Genomic DNA, 20,275 nt, shown 5'->3' with positions numbered 1-20,275 from the left:
TTCCCATCTCCTTTGCTACACTAAACAGCCTTCAGGTCCTTGAACACCTTGAACTGCGTGGCCTTCACGCATTTGCATGCTTCTCCCTCTCTCCAGAAAACTCTTCACGTCTGCATGCTTGCTATTCATCTTTCATATCCCAGATTAGATGTCACTTTCATGGGAAGTTTCCCCTGACACTCCTGGAGTACTTTCGGTACTCTGCCCAGTAGCTCCATACTACCCTGCACTTTCCCATGCTTATTTCCCTTCACAACCCTTCTCGCCCATGATTTCTTTTATTTGTCTTTCCTACAAGTGTACAAACTGCATGCAAATGAAAGATTGTGGTTATTTCCCCTATTGCATCCCTAGCTTCTACCACCGACAAAAAAGCGGGGATTTATTTATATAGATACAAGGGTATTGCACAGAATCTAAAGACAAGAAGTACAGCCCAGAGACAGCAAAATAAGGATTAGAAAGCTATCAAAAACCATCTTTCTCCACCCTCTCTTTCTCTATGCTGCCTTACATGGATCTGCTTCATTCTTCTCTGTTCCATACATGGTGGAAGATGACCACCCAAATCCAGCTATCTGTTTGAATTCCATTTAAATTCTTAAGGAGGAGGACCTGATTGGCCTAGTTTGCTTCAAATGGCCACCTCTAACCCAATCAGCTAATACTAGAAAGTCAAAGTGCTGTGACACAGACAGGTCTTTCAAGATCTTCCCCTATGGTTAGTAAATGGGACGGTGTTCATTGAAAAGGGTGGATGAACTAGGCAGACATCCCCCTGAGTGAAACTTTTTGTAAATTGACCATGTTCCTTTGATGGTGGTTCATTTAAGTTTTTTGACCCTCTCCTTTGACCCTCTCCTCACTACCCTCCCCAAGTTTATCAGTATAAGCAGCCCCTGTCAAGGAACTGGTGGAAATGTTTTCTAGGGACACATCAGTGGGATTTAGCCACCTGGGAGGGCCTCTTGCCCCGGTACGAACATGCCAGCTTCATTCCCTCCTGCACACCGGACAGCATCTGGGTGTTTGGAGGTGCCGACCAGTCAGGCAATCGAAACTGTTTACAAGTGTTGAATCCTGGTAAGTAACCAAAGTGATTTTGTTTCCATAAATAAATAAGTTCAATTCCAAGTGTGCCAAACCCATTTAAGTGGTACTGAGGGTTAACTTTGCTGACCTCACAGAAAATAGGAATTTTAACTTCTAGCAGAAACTGAAAAGAATAGTCTTTTCCTCCTCTGGTAACATGTAGTTATCAATTCCTTACGTGCCATAACTGGAAGGGACTTCAGAGAACAACTTCACCAAGTGGGAAACTCAGGTCCAGCAACCTAATGTCATCAAGGAGTCAGCGGCTGATCCAGAGTAGTGGTTTTCCAACACAGATGATTTTGCCCCACAGGGAACATTTAGCAATATTTGGAGATGATTTGGGTTATCACAAGTCAATTTCTCTCCTCCCCTTAACCCATCCCTCTTCTTTTTAAAATATAAAATACCAGTAAGTGCTGAACCCTAATTCAAATTCTCCTACTGTGGGCCCTTTTTTTTAAAAAAGCCAAAATAATTCAAGGTTATTGGCTTGTCCTACAGGCAATTTCATAGTAAAAGAAGCAATTGGGGACTAACACTTACTACTGAGAGGATGCTGCTGACCCACCTGTGGAAGGTGGACTTACTCTTTTGTCATTTTTAGAATTTTGTTCTTGTCCTCTCTTTATAAATATAATTCATTCACAGAAATATATTTGTAAAGTATGAATAAGCATTATGTGTTAGTCTGGGTACTTTAGAGAATCAATCCACAGAAACTCATGTGTAAAGAAAAGAGTTTTATATAAAGGTTAAGTGCACATCAAGAAAACATCCAAACCCAGTGAGTGCTGCCCAAGCCCAGAAGTCCAACCTTAACCCATTAACCCATATGTCCAACACCAATCCACAAAGTCCTCCTCCATCTCACAAAACACACACTATGACGCGACTGCAGGAGGAAAACTGAATCAGTGAGTGTGTAAGCATCTCAGCGCTGGCAGGGGTCTCCAGCTGGCTGCTCCAGCACCCAGGGCTGCATCAGGGTAGGTCCATGGCTTCTCCTTGGGGATGTCTTGCAGGAAGTGAGCCTGCCAACTGAAGCAGGGAACTGGCTAAGGCAGCTGCACCCTGGTCTGACCATCACAAAGTAAGAGCCCCGAGAACTAGAAAGGCAAGGCCCACGGAGCCATTTATCTCTCCACCCTTCAATTAACCCCACATGTGTTTATCAGCCAGGTTGGCACAATAAACTAACTAACTCACTTTACCAGCCAAATTCCTTATCCAAGTTTATTAGACAAAAGTCGCTACACTTCTATATGCTAAGGGTCTCAATAACATTTCTTTGTATTTAACTATGCACTTTTGAGTCCTTTTCCTTTCCATTTCATTGTTACTGCAAAAATTATTTTCTACTAACAATGCTTTGATAAGATCTTGATGGCTACAAAATGCTCTGTTTTATAATGACACCCTAAGTCCCCTATTGTTGGACATTCAGGCTAATAAACATGTACTGTTGTGAGTGACAAGGAGTGAATATCTTTGCTCAGAAGTCATTGTGTTTTAGATGATTTTCTTAGGATTCTAGCTCTGAATGAAAGAGAGTAGGTAAAATACTGTGAACTTAAAAAAACCAAACTATTGTGCTTGGTAACTCCCACAGGAAGTAAAAAGGAATACTATGAAAGGGGAATATTCTCTACAGCCAATTATTTTATTAAGGATCTATGCATATGTATAATCTCCTACTTTAACTGTATTTGCAAACAATAAGAAGATTTTTGTTTATTTACAGTTTAGTATCTGGTTTCTACATGGAAGACTCATGCTTATAGCTCAATGTAGTCTTTGCCAGCTAAATCTGAAGTGTTTAGATATTTACATATCAGTGTTTGTACAGTATCGTTTGCTGATTTTTAAATAAAAGTCATGACTGTGCAAAGAAAATTGTATTGTGCTTGGGTAGATCTACAGAGCAGATCATCGCTTTTAAATTCAGCATTCATACACTTTTAAGCTTCAACTCATTCATTGCAGACCCTAAAATATAATTTCACTTGCCCCACTTCCTCCCTGTTTCCATTCCTAACCTGGTTTCCATTTTGCACTCTTAACATTTTTAAGGCTTTTGACACAGGCTACCAAATAGTTCCCCAGAAAGCATTTTCCTGTTTATCCTTCCTCCAGCCGTGTTTGATGGTGCTTGTTTCACTCTGCCCTGACTTGCGTTGAGTGCAGCACTTTTTAAACTCCTTGCTATTTTGATGGGCGCACGGGCACATTCAACACACACATAAACACATTTGCCTCGTTCCTTAAATGAGCATTTTGGTAATTACTCAGAACCTGGACATTTTTCACATATAAGTCAACTCTTAACCACTTCCCTCCTAAAGATCAACTGAGGCACAGGATGAGTGAGAGGTAAACTGAGGCACAGGGAGATGGACAAAGATGACTGACAGGATACAGGGAGAGCAGAAACAGAAGTAGCTTTATTAGGGAGAAGCTCTGGGACAAAGCCCCATGCTCTACCAAATATCCCAGGGGAATCATGGGCTTTGCCTGGGGCCTGGGGTTTTTAAAGGGAAGCGGGAGAGGGAGGTATATGCAGCAGGGGAAGGTTTATGACCCAGCATGTTAGCAGTGAGGTTTATGGCCTAGGAGGTCAGCGGTAAGGTCTATGGCCCAGGATGCAGTTTATCAGCTCTGGCAGGTAGGGTGTCCTGTTATCAGGGAGTCAGGCATCCCTGGTGCTGTTTCTCAGTCTCCCCATTCCAGGGGGCAACTGCTGATCTTCGGGGACATGCAGGGAAGCAGGGGCCCCGGCCTGCCTCAGCTTAGCCAAATCATGTCCATCAGCAATTGTGTTATAAAAAATCTGGCTGTTTTTTGCCCTCAGTTCCTGGCAGGTGATCTGTAAACCTTTGGGATAAAGAATTTGGCCAGCAATGCTGGGAACGGTAAAAAACAAACAAACGTGGTTAGAGAGTTAGATGTTTGTGTGTGTTTTACGTTGGAGGGTGAGCATGGTTAGGGCTGGAGAGCTAATTCCATTAAACGGCTGATGATTTAATCAAGCCCATATAATGCAACCCTAATAAAAAGCTTTGCAATAATGATTAAAAAAAATAAAACATTTGCCCACCAAAACTTGGGGGAACTTCTCTAGTTGGCAGTATGGTATATTGTCACACATTGAGATTTTCGAAGGATGACACATTCTAATAATGGAAGCTTCCCATTTGAGGCCACCCGGACTTCACCCTGACTTACAAACAGATCTGTCTTGGATAAGGTGACCAGACGTCCCGCTTTTGGCGGGACAGTCCGATTTTTGGCGTTTTAAAAAAGTCCTGATTTTTGGAAAGAACGCATGACAAGCTAGGGAACAGTCTATTTGGTCCATATAGACCAAATTTTTAATCAAGAACGTCTCCCCCACCCCCGGTCAATGGTGTCCTGCTTTAAATCTGGTCACCTTAGTCTTGGAGGAAGTACAGCCAGAATGCTTCTTAGAGCCAAGATGGTGAGACTTTGTCTCATGTATTTTGGACATGTTATCAGATGAAATCAGTCCATGCTTGGTAAAATAGAAGAACTTTGAAAATGAGGAAAGCTCTAGACGAAATGGCTTGTTATAATGGCTACAACAGTGGGTTTAAACAGAAGAACAACTGTGATGATAAGGCAGGATCAGGCCGTATTTCATTCTGTTGTACATAGATAGGGCCGCTAGAAGTCAGAACCAACTGAACGGTACCTAATAACAACAGACCTTACTCAGTGGGTCTTTCCCTTTGACTGGTTCTGATTTGTATCCTTTTGCTACACCAATAAAAAACCCCAAAAAACGAATACATGTAAGTGTAATGCTTTTTTTTTTTTAAGATAACTTTATTGGGGGCTCTTACAGCTCTTATAATCCATACATCAAATTGTATGGATAAGCATATTTGTGCATATGGTATGTTGCCATCATTATTTTCTAAACATTTACTTTCTATTTGAACCCTTGGTATCAACTCCTCTTTTTACCCCCTCTCCCACTCTCATGAAACTAATTATTATTAGTTTCATATCTTACATTGATGTGTCTTACACTGTCTAGTGTAATGCTTTCTTGAGTTCTGGGACGATGAGTTACCTTGGTTATTAAGGCAAACCCCTCGAATGTCTTAGGACTCCTTTGGGATTATTTGTGTTGGTGTTTAAATTGGCAGCAACACAATCCCATGAACTTCTGACCCCGTAGTTGTGCACACTGTAACTCCCGCTATGATCCAAAAGCTCTTCAAGACCTGTAGCTATAGAGACAATTATATTATGCTTTGGATATAGGCCGAGACTTGTTCATCTCCACATAGGTGTTTGAGTTCCACACATATTATAAATGCTACCTGCACAAGAGGCACAGAATTTTCCAGGCAGATCATTCATGATGTAGTGTGGTGTAGTGAATATGGGAGTTCAGAAGATCTGAGTTCAAATCTTACTGTGCTACTCACAGCACTGTGACCCAGAAGAAAGAATTTATATTTTCTAAGCTTTACTTCCTTAGAGAAGTTCCCTGAAGCTTTCATGGGCAAAAAGCCTTTAGTACCTTCCATTCAACTACCAGGGCTGAGTGAGCATGGAAGAATTCTCAGGGCATGGTTCAGTACAAGGATGATGCTTGATTCCTACATCTGCTTCAATGGGATTAATGTTTCATCACATGTTTTCAATTGTGAATATATATGTAACAAAATATGCTAGATCAACATTTCATTTTTCATTCTTAAAAGAAGGCTTTTGATACAGGCTACCGAATAGTTCCCCAGGAAGATTTTTCCAGTTTATCCTTTCTCCAGCTGTGTTTGATGGTGCTTGTTTTGTACACCTACCCAGGTGATATGGTAAAAGTTTATTCTGGGTCAGATGAATAGAAAATATATAGGCACCCATCTCAGCTATGTATTAGCCATATTACCTATTCTGCTTTGTTTATCCGTAAAATAGGAAAATTGATATTTATCAAATACTTAGTGCTTAGTAGAGACTATTATTGGTACCACTAAAACTGCAATAACATTGCTAACTTTTATCTTGATGACCCATATCCTGGGAAATTTTCTCTGGCTTCTAATGGGGATGAATTATTTTAGATGTTGGACTCTTCCGAGTGGATGTAGGACAGGGCAGTTGGAAGAGTGTAAAGTGGGTAGAAAAGGTGTTTGAAAGCCTCTGGAAACAAAATGACTGCATTATTAATCATACCTGTAGCTTTTCAAGCATGTGGATTTCAGAATGGATGGACAAATTATAAGGATTGCCCTTAGCCCTCCTTAGCCTTGATGGTCAGGAGGTCCCTGTTTAGAACTATGCTGCCCTGAATATTTGAGTTTGGACCCTACTGGGCCCCAGAGTCAAGGTGAGAGAACCTTTAAGCCTGGGTGTTTTAGGTGCATCCTTCCTTTCTGAACCAGAAACTAACATGTGGACAACTCCAGAGGTGACCAGCCCCGCGCCATCCCCAAGAACGTTCCATTCATCATCGGCAGCCATTGGAAGCCAGCTGTATGTCTTTGGAGGTGGAGAGAGAGGCGCTCAGCCTGTGCAGGATGTGAAGTTGCATGTGTTTGACGCAAGTATGGTGTGGGGCCTACTAATTACTTGGTCAGGGCCATTCAGCTTGTGGCTTACCTGATGTAGGAAGCAGACGTTCGAAAATGAAACCCTGTCCCATTTCTAGACTTATTTGTATATCCCTTGGCTGATATCTTCCCCCATACAGTGAAATTTACATTTAAAAAGGTATGAATGCTCAGATTTTTAAAACATTTAAACTAAAATTTTATAAAGTTAAAAAAGTAACCGTTCTTTCCATTCCCCAGACAGAAGTAAACACTATTAAAAACAAAATCTCTGCCTTCGAGTCAATTCCTACTCATAGAAGTTCTATAAGACAGAGTAGAACTGCCCTATAGGTTTCTGAGACTGTAACTTTACGAGAATAGAAAGCCTCATCTTTCTCCCATGGGTTAGTTAGTGGGTTTGAACTGTTGATCTGGTGTTAGGTGACCAGTGCTTAACTCACTACCCCGCTAGAGGTTCCTTATAACTATTTCTTTACTTTCTTACTTTCTTTTTTTTTAATTATTTCATTGGGGGCTCGTACAATTCTTATCACAATCCATACATCCATCCATTGTGTTAAGCAAATATGTACATTTGTTGCCCTCATCATTCTCAAAACATCTGCCTTCTACTTTAGCCCTTAATATCAGCTGCTCATTTTCCCCCTCCCTCCCATCTCCCCCTCCCCCTCCCTCATAAACCCTTCATAATTCATAAATTATTGTTTTGTCATAAGTTATATTGTACAACGTCTCCCCTGCCCTCTTCTCTGCTGTCCTTCCCCCAGGGAGGAGGCTATACCTGGATTCTTGTAATCGGTTCCCCCTTTCTACCCCACATTCCCTCCACCCTACAGGCATCGCCCCTCTCACCACTGGTCCTGAAGGAGTCATCTGTCCTGGATTCCCTGTGTTTCCAGTTGCTATCTGTACCAATGTACATTCTCTGGTCTAGCCAGATTTGTAAGGTAGAATTGGGATCATGATAGTGGGGGGGGAGGAAGCATTTAAGAACTGGAGGAAAGTTATATGTTTCATCGTTGCTACCCTGCACCCTGATTGACTCATCTCCTCCCCACAATCCTTCAGTAAGGGGGTGTCCAGTTGACTACCGATGGGCTTTGAGTCTCCACTCTGCACTCAGTGGTTGTATCAGGAAGGTGGGTACCCACTGATAAGATTTTTAGTCCTTTGATGTCTGATAACTGGTCCCTTCGACACCTCATGGTCACACATGCTGGTGTGCTTCTTCCATGTGGGCTTTGATGCTTCTCAGCTAGATGGCCACTTGTTTATCTTCAAGCCTTTAAGAACCCAGACTTTCTTATGTATTTAGTTACAAATCTTATGTATATATAGGGGAGTGGCAAAAGTTTGTGGAGAAATTCCATTTTTTTTATTATTAAAAGATCATTTTCTTGGGGCTCTTACAGCTCTTATAACAGTCCATACATCATTTGTAGCGAGCATATTTGTACATGATTGAAAATAATACCACCATTATTTTCTAAACATTTACTTTCTATTGAGCCCTTAGTATCAGCTCCTCTTTTTTTGCTCCCTTCCCCCCCACCCTCATGACCCCTTGATAAATTATAAATTATTTTAATGCATTTTGCCCATGAACTTTTTGAAGTTCCCACATACATGAATTTTCTATAAGTTGTTAAATGACATGTACACTTTGAAAACACAAACATGGAATCCAATTACAAATATTATTTTGTGACTTGTTATAGATTGTAGTAATTGAAAGCATGAACTTTGAAGCACATGATGTGGACTGGGACCAGATCTGCCACCAGCTTTCTGTGTTGCCTTAGACTAGTTACTTAATCTCTCTAGGTCTTCATTTGCAGGTCTGTAAAATAAAGATGATAGTGTCTATTGACTGTATTAACTATAAAAATTAAATGTGATTTAGTGCATAGCACATAGGAAGCACCTAATAAGTAGTAGCTGTATTATCTTTTGTCAATTTTTATTCTATGCAAATGTGTGGTGTGCTGTATTCATTCAGTCATTTTCCTATTGAGTGACTTTTGGATAACTGTGTAACATTGTGGGAAAAAGGTAGGGCTTTTTATTCCCTTAAAGAGTTATAGTCTCAGAAACCCCCTAGGCAGTTTTACCATGCTCTACAGGGTCACCATGCGTCAGAATTAATTCGATGGCAGACAGTTCATTGTAGTTAGTGTTACACTGAACATATGTATATATGTACCTCTATGCACATATTACCAAGATTTGTATAAACAGATGTTGAGAGGATTACTAGATCACAATAGCATAAACATTGAAGATTTGTAAGAACACTTGTCAATTTGGGGAATAAGGAGCATTTACTTACATTTTTTTTTCTTACTAGTAAGCAGTTATAAAAAAGACTTTTTATTTTACAGAAATGCTTTTCATTGCTATTTTGCAATAAAATACAACTTGTCTTAAGGAAATGCCGTAACAAAAGTTCATATTTACAAAGTCAAATTGGAAGAATTAAGATACTTCACAGTCTGTGTCTTCCCTTTTTTAGAAAGAATGGGCTTTGTGGTTCTTTTAAAGCAGATTTTAAAAATGAAATAGTATCGATTTTTAATACATAAGCATGTAAATGAGAAGTAAATACAAAATACATGTATATATGTGAAGGGGCTTCAAAAAGTTAATGACAACGTTTTATTATATTTTAATTCAAATTTTCTACGAACTTTTTTGAAGTCCTCTCCTATATATTTGTATATGAAAACTACTATCATCTCTAAATTAATAATTAACATCTCAGTGTATTTCTAGTCTTTTTTTTTTAATGTAGCAGAGACACTTCCATGTCTAATATATGTATCTTGTATTTTTCACTCAATACATTTCCCCGTATAGTCATAAAATCTAAACTAACATTTTTAATAAATGTACATGATTCCATTACGGCTATACCAATAACTCAACCTCTTGTTGGACACAGGCTCATTCCGGTTCTCCATTATAAACATTATGATAAACACACTTGTACATAACCGTTTCAAATTATTTTAAATTGTGTTCTGTGAACCACTGGATGGGGGTGGGACAGTGTGAACAATCCGCAAAACCCACTGCCATTGAGTCGATTCTGACTCTTAGGACCGATTTGAACTGTCCCCGTGGCCTTTCCAAGGCCATAAATCAGTATGGAAGCAGAAAGCCTCATCTTTCTCCCAAAGAATGACTGGTAGGTTCAAACTGCTGGCCCGAAGGTTAGCAGTCCACTACACCAACAGGGTTCCAGAACAACTGGCAGGCATCATAAAGTGGAATTCAAAGAGAAATTGTTTGGTTGGTCTTTGTTCCGAATAGTTTTTGTAGTGCTCCTTTAAGACTTTTCTATTGTGTTGAAATGATCAGTTTTCCAGAATTTTGTATGTGCACAACTTTGAAGATTTGAAGAGCTGTCTAGCATAGATCACCTCTGCACTGTTAGGATAACAGTATAATAACTCATTTATTGAATATCTTTGTGTACTATATGCACATTATCTCACTTAATCTACATATCAGTCCTTAGAGGTAGGTATTTTCACATATTGTATACCCATTTTACAACTATAGAAAAGGGGGAGAGGGGCATAAAGGTGGTAGTGGGGTATAGGAGTGATGACGCCAACAGGTCCTTATAGAAAAAGAATGTTTGGTAACTGATTGTGGTAGCAAATATACAATTCTGCTGGATGTGATTGAACTATGGGATGATTTGATATATGTATTAATCCCAATAAATAACGAAAAGAAAGTTTAAAGAATAACTGGCCCTAGGCCATGTATTTATTTAGTGAGAGAACCAGGTTTCAAACTCCACTACCTTTGTTCTAATCATTTTCCAATACTCCCTCACCAATGTTAGTCTTGTTCTTTTTTACTTAATAGTAATCTATTTTTTCCTCATTCTTTCAACAAAGCAATTACCTTTGAAAAAACAAAAACAAAAAATCTCATCATAGTGAATGAGGTGGGGAGTGTGGAGTGGAGACCCAAAATCCATTTGTAGGCCACTGACATCCCCTTACAGAAGGGTCTGAGGAGGAGATGAGCCAGTCAGTGTGCGATATAGCAACAATGAAACATACAACTTTCCTCTAGTACCTAAATGCTTCCACCTTCCCCACTATCATGATCCCAATTCTACCTTACAAATCTGGCTAGACTAGAGGATGTACACTGGTACAGATAGGAACTGGAAACACAGGGAATCCTGGGTGGATGATCCCTTCAGGACCAGTGGTATGAGTGGCGATACCGGGAGGGTAGGAGGGTGTGTTGGAAAGGGGGAACCGATTACAAGAATCTACATGTGACCTCCTCTCCCTGAGGGACGGACAACAGAAAAGTGGGTGAAGGGAGATGTGGGACAGGGCAAGATATGACAAAATAATTTATAATTTATCAAGGATTCATGGGGGAGGGGGAGGGGGGAAGGAAGAGGGAGGGGAAAAACGAGCTGATGCCAGGGGCTTAGGTGGAGAGCAAATGTTTTGAGAATGATGAGGGCAATGAATGTACAAATGCACTTTATACAATGGATGTATGTATGGGTTGTGATGAGTTGTATGAGCCACTAATAAAATGATTAAAAAAGAAAACAAAGCACTTGTTAGGACCCCTGATGGAATGACTTACACATTGGGCTGTTGATCACAAGGTTGGCAGTTCAAACCCACCATTGACTCGAAGGAGAAAGATGAAGCTTTCTGCTCCTGTAAAGATTTACAGGAGCATCAGAAACCCTAAGGAAAAGTTCTGCTCTGCCTTAGGTTTGGATGAGTCAGAATCAGAATCAACTTAAAGGAAGCCAAGCTAAAAAGAGGTCTTTTTGAATTCAATGCCCAAGAGAAGGGGCAGACTTGTTAACAAGCTGTCCAGCCCTGGAAATGTCCAAACAGAGGTTGTCCAGGCTTTCTATAGACACTGTAGAGCAGTGGTTCTCAACCTTCTTAATGCCGCGACCTTTAATACAGTTCCTTATGTTGTGGTGACCCCCAACCATAAAATTATTTTCGTTGCTACTTCATAACTGTCATTTTGCTACTGTTATGATTCATCATGTAAATATCTGATATGTAGAATGTATTTTCATTGTTATAAATTGAACATCATTAAAGCATAGTGATGAATCACAAACAGTATGTAATTATATATTGTGAACTATTTCTAATTACAAATAAATTATCTTGCAGCATGGTGTAGCATGGGTAACAGTCTTCACGCTGGGTAACCATATGTGGGCGTATCTGCATGTGGGAGGACCCACCTGGAGACGGATGGAGAAGGGGTGACTCAATTCCTAAGATCATCGGAATTAAGTTTTTCTGATGGCCTTAAGGGACCCCTGTTAAAAGAGTCATTCTACCCCCAAAAGGGTCACAAATGATCCACAGGTTGCTAACTGCTGTAGAGGGAAGCACTTCCTGCTTGCTGGGAAGTAGTGAAGAAGCTTGGGTGTATTTCTCATGTTCTTGCTTCATGGCTTTGCCATCTGATGCCAATGAATTTACTGTTCTAGACACTCTGACTTGGACACAGCCAGAGACACATGGAAAACCCCCATCCCCTCGGCATGGTCATGTGATGGTGGCAGCAGGGACAAAGCTCTTCATCCATGGAGGCTTAGCAGGGGACAAATTCTATGATGATCTCTATTGTATCGATATAAGTAAGTAAGGGTTGGGGATTGTCACCTTAAAATTAAATAGAAGGTGCTGATAGAATATAATCATTCTCATAGGTGGGGGTAACTTGATAAGCCTCTGGTTTTCAATGGATTCTGTTAAGTGTGGTCTGAAGAATAATTTTAGAAATAGATAATTTTTTGAGTATCCGTGGGTTTCCAAACATGAGCTTTGCTCTTCACAACAACCTGTTCTTTCATAATACCCACTACGTATTTTCCACACAGATTTCCTTTCAGGCATTGGAATATAGTTAACAATCCATGAATTTTGAAACTGGTCACTAGAATTGAATGCTAAGGATGACTAAAACCACTGGGGAGCAGGGCTGATGTGTTCTAGGGGGCCTGGGCTCATTCTCAGGTAGTCCTTCAGTTTGAGCTCCATTAAGACAGGAATGTGCCCCTTTTTGTACCCATGAATTTCCAGCACTTATGGATGAAGGCACAGGGAACTGTTGTGCAGTATGTTCGTATTGGGCTACCTTGCTAGCGGTGGGTTCTGTGGGATTCCTACATTGACTAGAATTTTGACTGGCCTGGGTGATCCTTCCAGGGCTAGGATGCAGGGTTCTTACACATACAGGTGGAAACAATCGTTACAGAAATGTTCCTTGCAGCCAGTCAAATGGAGGGTTTGGGGGCGGGGGGTGGTTCCTTTTTTAAAAATTATTATTAAATACTTTTATTCGGGACTCTTACAACTCTTGTGTCAAGCATATTTGTACATATGTTGCCATCATCATTTTCAGATCATTTTCTTTCTATTTGGGCCCTTGATGGGGGGTGGGGTGTCATGATTTGTGTGTGTGTGTGTGTGTGTGTCTGAAAATAAACACAGCAAAATATACACCAATATTGTTCTGTAATATTTTTAGAAAGTTCTTCCTATTTTTCTTGCTTACAAGTACTTCTTTAAACCTATTAAACTGCTTTATGTTAACACTTATTTGACAAGATGCAAATTTCCCTACAAAAAAAGGAGTCAGTGTTTGAGACAGCACAGTTACTAGTGTGGAGATTATCAGCTTTGGAGTCAGACTTACATACAGTTCAAGCTTTGCCACTTTCTAGCTGTGGGATCTCAAGACAGGTCTATCTCTTTCCCTCTCTAATCCGCAGTTTCCTTATCTGTAAGAAACAAACAGAAGTAATAGCAATTTCAGAGGGCTCTTAGGAGAATTAAGGTATTTGACTCTGTGTAGCCTACACCTCACAAAGTTGTGTTCTAAGAAGTCTTCGGGAATTAAAACAAGTAATATGTGCACATGCTTGGGCAGGCACACACAGGACCACATCTGCTAGCTTCCAGAACAGTCCCTGGTGATAGCCATCAAAGATTTTTTTTTTTCATGTGCTCTACATCAGAATTACTGAGGTGTTTGTTAGAACTAAGGGGGCTTCAAACAGTTCGTGGCAAAATTCCATTCTTTTGATTCCACCTTTGCACCAACTTTTTAAAGCCCCCTGGTATAAATTGCTTAGGCCCTACCTCTCTGGATTACCAAATTAGAACTTCGGGCTCCCACCAAGTAATTCGAATGCACACTAAACCTTACTCTATCATCTCTCTGAGCAAACTGCAGGGGTCAGACCAGAAGCTTGAAACCCAAGTTTTAGCATGCATTGTGCCCAAACCCTGTCTCTCTCTTGGCAGGTGATATGAAATGGCAGAAGCTGCGTCCCACTGGGGCTGCCCCTGCTGGCTGTGCTGCCCATTCAGCTGTGGTTGTGGGGAAGCATGTGTACATCTTTGGAGGAATGGCTCCCACAGGAGCACTGGACACCATGTACCAGTACCACATAGGTGAGTGACTGTCACCTTGGTTCTTTAACAGGCATAGCTACTCAGGAAAATGACAGTGCCTTGGTATTTCAAGTTGGGCCCTCCACATCTGAATCCAAAGGAATAACCAAGTTTGTAGGGAATGATATCAAAGCAGTAATACTGTCATTAGCTGTTTGCACTGTCTCCCGTTTCTGTTGAAAAGGTAGCTAATATTCATCACTGGGCATTTCTGGAAATCTAATACAAAGCCTGATTTTTTTTTTTTTCTAACATAGAAAAGCAGCATTGGACCTTGCTTAAATTTGATACTTTCTTACCCCCTGGACGACTGGACCATTCCATGTGTGTTATTCCATGGCCAGTGGCATCTGCTTCTGAGAAAGATGATTTCGATTCTGTCCCTCTGAACTGTGAAGCTGACAGAAATTTCGAGGACAAAGCAGTCATCCAAGGTGATGACTCACAGCAAAGTGAGGACACACTGCTCTGTTTTGTGTTCGGTGGCATGAACACCGAAGGAGAAATCTATGATGATTGTGTTGTAACTGTAGTTGACTAATAAAACACTTTATTTGTAAGCAGCTCTTTCAGAAAAGTTAAATGGAAAAAGTTTAAAACGTTAATAAAGCTGTTTTATACCCCAAATATTTTCTGGACAATGTTTTACTCTTATCAACTTTGGTATGTGAAAAATGTAACTTAGGTGTGATTATGTGTCACTCAAAGGTTTGCTGGACATTTGCTAGGTGAAATCTAATATTGTCTGCTTCCTCAGAAAGAGGTTCAGTCTTAACAGACTGGGTTGAAGATGAACTAGCCTATTTCCTAATTAATCCTACTACCCCAGGGCAGATGGCACTGCAGGCCTATTTTGTTTTTTCTGTTTGGTTTTTATTTTTTTTGGTCTATTTTGATTTGTATTACCTGGCCCAAAGACCTAACATTCTAAACTCCAGGACTGCCCAAATCCTTTAGGGGCAATAAGGCAAGTTTAATGTTGGCTTCCAGTTCTACCATCAAATTCACCAACCTATGAAATAATGTCCTCCAGGAATATTGGATTTTAGCTTAGCACTGGCAGCTGCCTGCTTCATTGATCACGACTCAACCTATACTGAATCCTTTCCTTGGGAAGCCAGTCCAACGAATCCTAAACCTCAATTTTTTTTTTTTTTAAACAAACCACTGCCCTTAATTGTAATGGAAACTCACTTAGTTTCAAGGTTACCAGCCCAGGGCCCACCCCAGAATCACTGAAATCTCGGGGCTAAAGACCGACACATCTTAGGTTGGAAAATATACATCATCCTAAAATTAGCAATTAAATCATTCTTCAGTGAACATCTTAAGGCCTGGTGATACAGTGGTTATGAATTGGGCTGCTAACCTCCAGGTCAGCAATTGGAAACTACCAGCTGCTCCAAAGAAGGAAGTTTTCTAGAAAGACTGAATCAGAGTTGACTCAATGGCAGGTCACTCCATTTGTAGACAAAAGAATGCAAGCAGCTATACATCATAAAATGTCACCAAAAAGGCAGTTTTGAAAATAGGAAATTTCAAATGTTTCAGAAACTAATTTGGGGCACTATGCAATAGTTGTTGCCCCACCTAAGATTAAAATAGGCAAAATTTTCAAAGTACTGACCGAAACTGTTGTCATATCTCATCTCCAAGTGTCCCAAGCATTTACTGCCCCGACCTCCAGAGAATGCAACCTTTGATTTTACTTATTAAGTTAGCTGACCTAAGTAGAATAAAAAATCACACCAGTGTAAATAACAAATATTTATTGGTGTCACTTATGGTAGAAAAAAGTTCCTACACCAGAAGCACATGACGCAATTGTTAAATAGAACATTTCCAAGGTGAGCACACTCCCAACCTGTGTTTTTACCCAGTGTTTTAATATTGCCAATTCCTCTTCGCCCCCAACCCCCCACCCCAAGACGTGTGAACAACTGCTAATGAAAAGCAGTAAACAGCCATTTAGGCTATAGCATTTTCAACTCCACGCAGAGGTGAAGATTCCAATTACACCAGAGACTTAAGTTCTCTCCATTTTCTCTTAACGAAAGTTCCTGAGTCCAGTATTTACAATATTATAGCATTAGCAGAGGAGTGTCTACAACTCATCTTTTTCTGCTGTCTCCTCTTCACCAGTTGGGGGAGGGCCTGCACTTCCATAGAGTTTGCTGATAATTGGCTGAACAATTTCTTCTAGTTCCTTCTTTTTAGCTTTAAAGTCTTCAATGTCAGCATCTTGGTGACTTTCCAGCCATTCAATCTTTTCTTCTACAGCTTTTTCCATGGTTTCCTTATCTTCAGAGGAAAGTTTACCCCCCAGCTTTTCTTTATCTCCAATTTGATTTTTTAGAGAATAGGCATAGCTTTCTAATTCGTTTCTAGTATCAATTCGCTCCTTAAGCTTTTTGTCTTCCTCAGCAAACTTCTCAGCATCATTAACCATCCTTTCAATTTCTTCAGGTGTCAGGCGATTTTGGTCATTGGTAATGGTGATCTTATTTTTGTTCCCTGTACCTTTGTCTTCAGCTGTTACTCGCAGAATGCCATTCACATCTATCTCAAAGGTTACTTCAATCTGTGGGACTCCACGGGGAGCAGGTGGAATTCCAGTCAGGTCAAACGTACCCAGGAGATGATTGTCTTTTGTCAGGGGTCGTTCACCTAGTAGTTAAAAAAAAACTTGTGAGTTGTTACTAACATTAGATCTCAATGCCTACTCAGTCTACAGTGGCAGGGATACTGTGATCACGCAGTAGTGATTCAGACTTCTTAGTCTACAAGCAGCAGCAACTGAGATTTAATTTCACCTATTTCATAGCACTGTCATGCTTATGAGCCAGCTCAGCACTTTTAATGGGGAATATTTTTGTGCTGACTGTAAAGCCCCAGTTAAAATACTGACCCTCATACCTAACATTAGCAGATACTTGCCTAGTATAATAAAGTAATCATGCTCTCTACTGCATAACATAATATTAAGTATAAGCAATTACCTTCATAGACCTTGATTGTAACCGTTGGTTGATTATCAGAAGCTGTAGAAAAGATTTGAGACTTCTTGGTGGGCACCACAGTGTTTCTTGGAATCAGTTTGGTCATGACACCACCCACAGTTTCAATACCAAGTGTAAGGGGACACACATCAAGCAGCACCAGATCACCTGCAACAAGAAGTTAAATCATAATAAACTAAGAGTCAAAGGGGAGAGCACTCCCTTTTTGAACTTCACCGTTAGTAAAGGAGAAAAGATGCTGTGAAATCAGCGAACCTGTATCTTGATCACCAGAGAGTACTCCAGCTTGGACAGCAGCACCATATGCAACAGCCTCATCTGGGTTTATGCCACGGGATGGTTCCTTGCCGTTAAAGAACTCTTTAACCAGTTGTTGAATCTTTGGGATTCTAGTAGAGCCACCAACAAGAACAATTTCATCAATATCAGACTTCTTCAAATCAGAATCCTCCAACACTTTCTGGACAGGCTTCATGGTAGAGCGGAACAGATCCTAGAGAAAGAGACATAGTTATCGCGTACCCTGACTGCAGGGCCCTAAAAATCAGAGATGTAACTCAATTTCATTAACAAAACAAAAACAGAGAACATACCATGTTGAGTTCTTCAAATTTGGCCCGGGTTAGGGTTTCAGAGAAATCTTCTCCTTCATAGAAAGATTCAATTTCAATTCTTGCCTGATGTTGCGCAGACAGGGCCCGCTTGGCTTTTTCTACCTCACGCCTGAGTTTCTGCACAGCTCTATTGTCTTTCCTGACATCTTTGCCAGTCTTCTTTTTATACAATTTGATGAAGTGCTCCATGACCCGCTGATCAAAATCTTCTCCACCCAAATGAGTATCTCCATTAGTGGCCACAACTTCAAAGACACCATTGTCAATGGTGAGAAGAGACACATCGAAGGTTCCACCACCCAGGTCAAACACCAGGATGTTCTTCTCGCCCTCCCTCTTATCCAGGCCATAAGCAATAGCAGCTGCTGTGCTGTTAGATGGATGACAGAGAGAACAATGCTTAGTCAAGAATCAATTTCTTCTATTTATTAAATATGCCATGCCAAAGACTTTCAATACTTACGGTTCATTGATGATCCTCATAACATTCAATCCAGCAATAGTTCCAGCATCTTTGGTTGCCTGGCGCTGGGCATCATTGAAATAGGCAGGTACAGTAACAACTGCATGGGTAACCTAAGATAACAAAAAGTTACAGAATATATTTTGTATATTATATGCAAGCCATCCACTTAAGTCTCTAAAATTCAGTTCATTTTTAGATTGGGTATAAAATGACACATATTATACCCATATTAGAAGTAAACCGGCTTATTTCTAAACATGTAATTTCAAGTACTCAGTGACAACACATGAAAATGTCTGGCAAACAGCAAAGTGCTCAATTAAGCTTGATGTCATTTGAACAGTTTTAAAATCATGAAGTTATCTATACCTAAGTCAATGTGAAAATCTTAGGTTCTAGAAATATTTACCTTCTTTCCCAAATATGCCTCAGCCGTTTCCTTCATTTTAGTGAGAACCATGGCAGAAATTTCTTCAGGAGCAAATGTTTTTGTTTGTCCCCCTCCGATGTCTACTTGGATGTATGGTTTAGTTTTCTTTTCAACCACCTATTTTAAAGAACAAATTTAAGAATGGGGCCAAAACTTTCTGACTCCTTCAAAAAGGGGATTGTCTGAGACTCAATTTTCTCCCCCACAGCTAATTTGGGTCCTTTGCCATTGACTAATGAGGACTACTGAGGAAATACTCTCAAAACACTAAACTTTGAAGACACAGTTACACAATAAGTTATTTTTGTTTCCTTGTTACTGTTTTTATACCAAATACAACGTTACGGTTTACAGACCAGAATTAAGACTTGTCCTATCAAACCCTGTTTTTCGGATACCCACCACCCATCCTCTATCCTAATAAGAAAACATCATGCGGACCTTGAAAGGCAGGAACTTTATGTCCTGCTGCACAGACGGGTCGTTCCAAGTCCGGCCAATGAGCCGTTTGGCGTCAAAGACCGTGTTCTCAGGGTTGGAGGTGAGCTGGTTCTTGGCTGCATCGCCGATCAGACGCTCCCCTTCGGGGGTGAAGGCCACGTAAGACGGCGTGATGCGGTTGCCCTGGTCGTTGGCGATGATCTCCACGCGGCCGTTCTTGAAGACCCCGACGCTGGCGGAGAACGCACAGAATGAGTACCGCACTTCCCACACCGCCCCAGGAGACCACGCCCCATCCTGCCCTTCCGTGAACCCCACTGACCAGGAGTAAGTGGTCCCCAAGTCGATGCCGACCACCGTGCCCACGTCCTCCTTCTTGTCTTCCTCCTCGGCATGCGCCGCGCCGAGGAGCAGCAGCACAGCCGCCACCAGGGACAGTTTCATTTTGCCGCAGACGGCCAGTCGGTCGGCAAGCAGGCAGGACTCGTCGCAGGCAAGAAGCAACACACAGGCCGCAGCACGCACACGCAACAAGATATCGACCTGAAAGGGACCAGGGACTGGGATGAGGAGGAGCGACGGCCGAAGCGAAGGGCAAGGCTGGAAAAGAAGGCCGCGGCGCTTACCTCTGGCACTACCGAACCCCACCAGTTGGCGAGAGAATGATGTCTCGGTCAGAGTCGGGCGCACTGTCGCCGTCTCCGCTTATATACCCTCCCCCCAGCCCCGTCGTGGAGGCCACCGATTGGCGAAGGTGCGTCTTGGTGGAGATCGCTGATTGGCTAAGGCCACTAAGCTGGCCGCTGCGGATTCGAAGCGGCCCTCTCCGCAATTGACGTCACGGGTACGCCTCCGGGGTGGATTTATTGGCCTCTGGTTGCACCACTAAACACCAATAGGAGACAACATCCGCCCCGTACAGAGATTCTATTGGTTGAAAAGCTGCCTGTCCCTCTCTCGAGCTCTCACCTAGCGCCATTTCCGCTGCCGTGGTCCCGCCTTCACGCTGGCCCTAGAGGCTTGGTGACTGTTCGGCGTGCGTGGTCTCTCCTGGGGCTTGGGGACTTAGGGCCTCCACCCCTCTGTTGCTCTCCCTCCACCTTCTGTCTAGAGTAGAAACCGCAAAGTGCTTCTCTCCTC

General features: G+C 41.4%; 2 protein-coding genes across 5 annotated transcripts in view; one reads left to right on the top strand and one right to left on the bottom strand.

Moving 5' to 3' along the window:
* The window catches only part of RABEPK (Rab9 effector protein with kelch motifs), a 34,117-nt gene extending 19,324 nt beyond the window's left edge, over nt 1–14,793 (top strand). For 2 of the 4 annotated variants that reach the window (XM_045290169.1, XM_004716448.2), the window contains exons 7-11: nt 931–1,083; nt 6,510–6,671; nt 12,193–12,342; nt 14,015–14,164; nt 14,422–14,793. In XM_045290169.1, the coding sequence (XP_045146104.1) occupies nt 931–1,083; nt 6,510–6,671; nt 12,193–12,342; nt 14,015–14,164; nt 14,422–14,705 (899 nt within the window). In that variant the 3' untranslated portion in view covers nt 14,706–14,793. The remainder of the gene's footprint in view (nt 1–930; nt 1,084–6,509; nt 6,672–12,192; nt 12,343–14,014; nt 14,165–14,421) is intronic. The other 2 variants (XM_045290170.1, XM_004716449.2) reach the window with 2 other exon arrangements.
* A 1,125-nt stretch (nt 14,794–15,918) lies between these two features.
* Nucleotides 15,919–19,840, bottom strand: HSPA5 (heat shock protein family A (Hsp70) member 5). Its single transcript, XM_004716450.3, has 9 exons — nt 19,762–19,840; nt 19,458–19,678; nt 19,136–19,367; nt 18,674–18,811; nt 18,262–18,374; nt 17,778–18,168; nt 17,440–17,677; nt 17,164–17,331; nt 15,919–16,831 (listed from the first exon to the last, which is right to left on the bottom strand). Exons 2-9 carry the CDS (start codon nt 19,577–19,579, stop codon nt 16,269–16,271), a joined length of 1,965 nt encoding a protein of 654 aa, XP_004716507.1. The 5' UTR covers nt 19,580–19,678; nt 19,762–19,840; the 3' UTR covers nt 15,919–16,268.
* Between the last annotated feature and the right edge of the window lie 435 nt (nt 19,841–20,275).

Source organism: Echinops telfairi, unplaced genomic scaffold, assembly GCF_000313985.2.
Source record: "Echinops telfairi isolate 266 unplaced genomic scaffold, ASM31398v2 ScPeMD7_32;HRSCAF=126, whole genome shotgun sequence".
In the NCBI taxonomy this organism is placed as follows: domain Eukaryota; kingdom Metazoa; phylum Chordata; class Mammalia; order Afrosoricida; family Tenrecidae; genus Echinops; species Echinops telfairi.
Note: the sequence above shows the minus strand (reverse complement) of the source record. Positions and strands in the feature narration are given on the sequence as shown.